Source organism: Lactuca sativa, chromosome 8 (assembly GCF_002870075.4).
Source record: "Lactuca sativa cultivar Salinas chromosome 8, Lsat_Salinas_v11, whole genome shotgun sequence".
Taxonomy (NCBI): domain Eukaryota; kingdom Viridiplantae; phylum Streptophyta; class Magnoliopsida; order Asterales; family Asteraceae; genus Lactuca; species Lactuca sativa.
The window spans coordinates 247610120-247615784 of NC_056630.2; the positions used below are offsets into that span (position 1 = coordinate 247610120).

The 5665-nt window shown below is 28.5% G+C and overlaps 1 protein-coding gene across 1 annotated transcript; it reads left to right on the forward strand.

Annotated features, from left to right (window-relative positions):
• Nucleotides 1–711: 711 nt before the first annotated feature.
• LOC111900613 (uncharacterized) lies at nucleotides 712–5372 on the forward strand. The gene is made up of 8 exons (XM_023896497.3): nucleotides 712–1044; nucleotides 1855–1886; nucleotides 2119–2219; nucleotides 2489–2561; nucleotides 3200–3231; nucleotides 3900–3990; nucleotides 4230–4341; nucleotides 4819–5372. Exons 1-8 carry the CDS (start codon nucleotides 913–915, stop codon nucleotides 5131–5133), a joined length of 888 nt encoding a protein of 295 aa, XP_023752265.1. The 5' UTR covers nucleotides 712–912; the 3' UTR covers nucleotides 5134–5372.
• Nucleotides 5373–5665: the final 293 nt, after the last annotated feature.

Below are 5665 nucleotides of genomic sequence, written 5' to 3' on the forward strand. Positions count from 1 at the left end.
ATTTCTTAAATATATTTTTATAATTAATAGAAGTTTCCAAATAAGTAGCTTAAAATAACTTACAATAACAATAGTTAAAAACAACTCTATATAAATGGTTATATTGTTAGCTTTAAAATGAAAAAACAATGTTTGATATTTTAAATAATTATAATGATAGAAATTAAAACATTAAGCAAATAATTTTAAAAAATTAATTAACAATAAAACAATTATAAATAACATCAAATCATATATTATATTTAATTTTATTCATGTGTAATTTGCGGGTAGAAGTCATTCAAACGATTGAGATTAAGAAGTTATAATAAATATATATTTTATCATATAATTCAAAATAATCAATATATTATATCAATTTAGTATATACAAATTATTATATCAAATTTAACAACAACGTTATTGTTATATTTAAAAAAATCATATATTTGTAAAGACTTCAACTCTATAGGTGTTTCTGCGCAGCGCGCGGACATTCGACTAGTATATATATATATATATATATATATATATATATATATAATATATATATATATATATATATATATATATATATATATATATATATATATATATATATATATATATATATATATATATATATATATATATTGGTCATTTTATAAAAGAAAAAAGAAAAATATGTTGTTAAAATGAACATTTACATTGTTGCTTTACTCAATTCTATACGGTAAAAAGAATACATTACTATTCGATGATATGAGAGACAAATAGAGAATGAAAAGACCCTAAAAACATCGTTGAAGGCTTACATCAGATCGAATAGTCGAATCACCGGCACCAGATTGAACAATCCCACCATCTCTTTGATTTGCTTCATCCAGAAAATTTGTTTTCCACATTAAACCCCATCTCCATCCATTCAATCGAACGTCTGTTCTAGTCTGTATCATGGAGAAAGAGCAGAAGCAATCGGATAGTACAAGCACCAAGAATGATGATCCTCCAAGTTTAGATGATACCGGAGACATTGAACCGGCTGAGCTCGTTCTCTTTCAAGTCCCTGAATCTTACGTTTATCTGGTAATATCTTCCTTTCCTGATCTGTTTCATTCCATGCTTTACATTTCCACGATTGAATCATGCATCAGTGAACGAATGACGATCATAGTTTTTTAATTGGGATTCTGGTTAGATATAGTAGCATTTTTGCTTGTTGAATTCGGAGTTTTGTTAATTAACCAACGATCATACACACCCGCACCTCATACTTGTCATGTTTAATCGTCAAATCAACCTCTTTTGGACTTGTAGCTATTTGTGTACTGCATTCACCGTTCGTAACTAGAGTCCATTTCTGTAATTTGTGAGGATACCTGTGATTTTTTACTTCTTATTTTGGGATAATTATTAGGACTCCAATTGTTAGGGAGTATTAGAATTAGGTTATGCAAACATAATGTATAATTTTCTGATATAGATGATTAGAAGCAGTATTTGTTTTAGGAAATGCCAAATTGCTTTAAGATTGAAGAATTCACACAGAGGTCCATTCATCTTGATTCCCATTTCTATCAAATGCAACTGATTTTTGATTCATCAGATAGATTGTCATTTTTACTTCAGCACTAATTTCAGATATAAGAGTAAATTGGTCATTCAACTGTTGATTCAGTCAAAAGAAACAATACCTTTAAACAAATATCATATATCTAGACTACACGTAATGATGGAAAAAAGAAACAGGTCCTTAATGTAGATGAAAGCAAATAAGCAATGCTGATATTCGCTCTTATATCACCAATGAATTTATTTCTTATGTTATCTATTTCATAAACTTTGTATCATTACATTGTTGAAACTATTAATTACATACTATTGTCTTTTTTTCAGATACCACCAAGGAAAACTGCAGCTTCCTACAGGTTCTTATCACAACTTCTCAACTTCTTCTCTTTCCTTCTGCATAAATCTGTTACTCATGACTTACATTCAATGATAATTTTTTTTGCTTAAACAACATGTACTCATAAATCTGTTACTCATAACATAGTCTCTATATTGTTATTATTATCTTAATAAATTATTGATTGGTTCTTTCATAATAAAGTAGCAAAAGGGAGATTTTGGAGTAATTTTATTCCCCATTAATTACAGGGCTGATGAATGGGATATAAACAAATGGGCATGGGAAGGAACAATGAAAGTAGTAAGCAAAGGAGAAGAATGTATTATTAGACTTGAAGATAAGACTACAGGTCACAATATTTCCACTCTTCAATGTTTTTTATTACTTTATTCAATGACATTTACTTTTTTTTCCCCAATTTTTGAAACATGATTGGAGAAAATTATGTCAGTTGTATAAATTGGCAAAAAGAGGAAAACATTATTTCATAGATTGGGTGAAAAGAATGAAACTATGTTGTTGAATAAATCAGGAAATAGATGAAATGTCATTGTGTAAACAAAAATATATATTTTTTTAAACTTATTTATTTTATAATTACTTGTTTTTAATTTGTAGGTGAGCTTTATGCACGTGCTTTTTTAAGAGATGGAGAGCCTCATCCTGTGGAGCCTGTAATTGATAGCAGCCGGTAAGACCCAGTAATTTACAGAATTGGTCCCTGTATTTATAGGAAAGTTACAGAAATGGTCCCTGTCAGGAGGCTTACATAAACACTTCCTACTTTTAATTTTTTTAACAGAAATACAGAAATGGTCTTTGTGTTTCACTAAACTATAAAAAATGGACCCTGTCCAATAGCAAAGTTACAGAAATGGTCCCTTTGTTTCATAAAACTATAAATTAGTCCCTGCATTTTACAAAAATATAGAAATGGTCATTGTATTTACAAAAATACAGAAAAGGTCCCTATGTTTCATAAAGTTACAGAAACAGTTTCTATATAATAATGATTTAGCTTAATGTTTCATAAAGTTACATAATTGATCCCCGACTAATAGCAAAGTTACATAATTGGTCCCTAGAAATTCCAAAAATACAGAACGACATTCCCCTAGCTTTCATTTATTTGTGTATTCTATCATCCTACTTTCATTTCTTTATAATACCATATTTTTTAGGACATAATACTTAAAGATAATGGTGTAGTGTAATAGAAAGAAACAAAAATAGGATGCTACAATAAACAAATCAGTGAAAATACATTGCTTTTTCTTTTATTTAATCATAAATTTTAGTGTTTCAACTAACAATTATATTTTTCTGCAGATATTTTGTTCTACGTGTAGAGGAGAACATCGGTAAGTGTGAATGTTTTAATGAATTTTTCTTTGTTCCATTTAAAACAATATAAAATATAAAAATAAGCATGGAAGAAGTAATTGTATATATATGGGAATTTTCTGTGTATTGACATTGTGAGGTAATCGCCTTAATTTATATAAAGACAAAATTGCAAAAATGGTCCCTGTGGTATGTTGAAAATTGCTACTTTGGTCCAAAATTTTGATTTTGTTGCGAGTTTGTTCCAATTTGTTTTCAATTTTTCTAAAAATGACGATTTTGCCCTTTGTATTTACTTTTTTTCAATTTTTTTTATTAATTTTGTTGTTTCCTGATTAAAAATTAAATAAAAAAGAATATATATATATATATATATATATATATATATATATATATATATATATATATATATATATAGCATCTACCCCACCCTTACTCCCTCCCCCAGGAGCTTCAAAAAAATTGTAAAAAGAAAATACAAAGGGCAAAATCGTCATTTTAAAAAAAAAGTTGAAAAAAAATTGGAACAAACTCGCAACAAAATCAAAGTTTTGGACCAAAGTAGCGATTTTCAACATACCACAGGGACCATTTTTGCAATTTTGTTTTTATATAAATATATAATCTAAAAAAGGAAACTGAATCTAATAAAAATTTTCCTAATTAATCTTAAAAAATGATGCAGGTGGGAGGCTTCGACATGCTTTTATTGGTATAGGATTCCGAGAAAGACCTCAAGCTTATGATTTCCAAGCTGCTCTTCATGATCATATGAAGTATGTATCTAATCCTTGTGAAAAAGACGTAAATGCCCTTCTCATTCTCATCATTGAAACTAGCCCTATAAAATCTCTCGTCCATGCAAAATGACGTAAATGCCCTTCTTCGTCCTCATCACTGAAAATAGCCCTAGAAAGTTTTTGTCCAATCCTGTCACATGTAATAAATAACCATTAACAATAACAAAATTACAAATGTACCCTTTTTAAGATGTTTTGGTTTATATGGAGTGAAGGTATCTTGACAAGAAGAAAACTGCTGAAGAAATGGAACAGCAATATCAGCAAACTTCTGCAGTTGATTACAGTTTAAAAGATGGGGAAACCATTGTGCTTCAACTAAAAAACGTAAGCTTTTTTTTTTTTTTTTTGTCTAATTTCCAATTCAAATTTGAAAAATAAAATTTTGTCTTTGAATTTGTTTGATACATACTTGTTTCCCATGAAAAAACTTTTAACAGAAAACCACTTGTATTTTCGCCATTTAACTGTTTTCTTGTGTTTAAATATTCCTTATATTTGGGTATATATATTTCAAAATACAATTGTAGTAGGAAAAAGAATGAAAATAGGATGCTATAATAAGTATAATAAACAAATAAATAAAAGTACACTGCTATTTCTTGCATTTAATCCTTCGTAAAAAAAAAATTCAACTTTCAAAAGTCATTAACAAAACCATTTAATCAATTTTGAGAAGTAGAGTGGTTTTAACTTTTAACATTTTAACATTTAATTACCATATTTAAAGTCAAATGACCAAATAAAAAATGGATTAAAAGTATGTTGCTAAATGCTATTTATTGTATTATAATATAATTACAGAAAGGTGGTAAAAGCATGAGGTCTAAGTTCTTTGAGCTAGGATTAAATAATCTTCCGGATCCAAACGAAAAAGGAAAGGAGGTGGGAATGGGAATCTCTCTTATACCACCACCACCACCGCCATCACCACTATCACCGCCAGTTGCCGCTGTGATTACACCACCCACATCACCGCCAAACTTCACTCTTACTCCAAAAGAGAAAGAGAAAACGTTGTCCCCTGTTGTTGACAAGTCAAACGAGCCTCGGGCTATTGACAAACAAATCGCTCAAGATTTACCCGATGAAGATTTTGGGGATTTTCAAGCTGCTTAGTGTTATCAATGTTTGGTTAAAACTCGAAAAAGTTGTTACTTTTTATTATCATTATTATTATATGTTGGTAAATATGACATTTTCTTTTATATATCAATCATTTTAATTTTTAAATTTTTTTATATATCAAATACCCATCCGCTTGTATTTGTTTGTTTGGCTTTGGTTAGAAATTGAATTATGAGTTTGTGATAAGACAATTTGGGGAAATAGCAATGTAGTTTGGCTTGTTTTTCTTATATGAGTTATGTAGTTTCATTGTATTTCAAATGATCAAATCATCGTAATTCTTCATGTTTCATATGGACAAGGCTTGTGAATCATCGTAATCGAATCATGTAGTATTATAGTTTTAAGTAACTTTAGTTTAATTAATGGATTGTCATTAAAAAACCAAAAATGACAATATTTCTAAATTCCATTTAATAGTGTAACCATAATTATTAGTTACTAGTTTACTAAACTAACCCTTATTTTGTAAATAAGTGTTTTTTTTTTCTCCTAAATTTGCAAAATGACCACCATGTTTGGA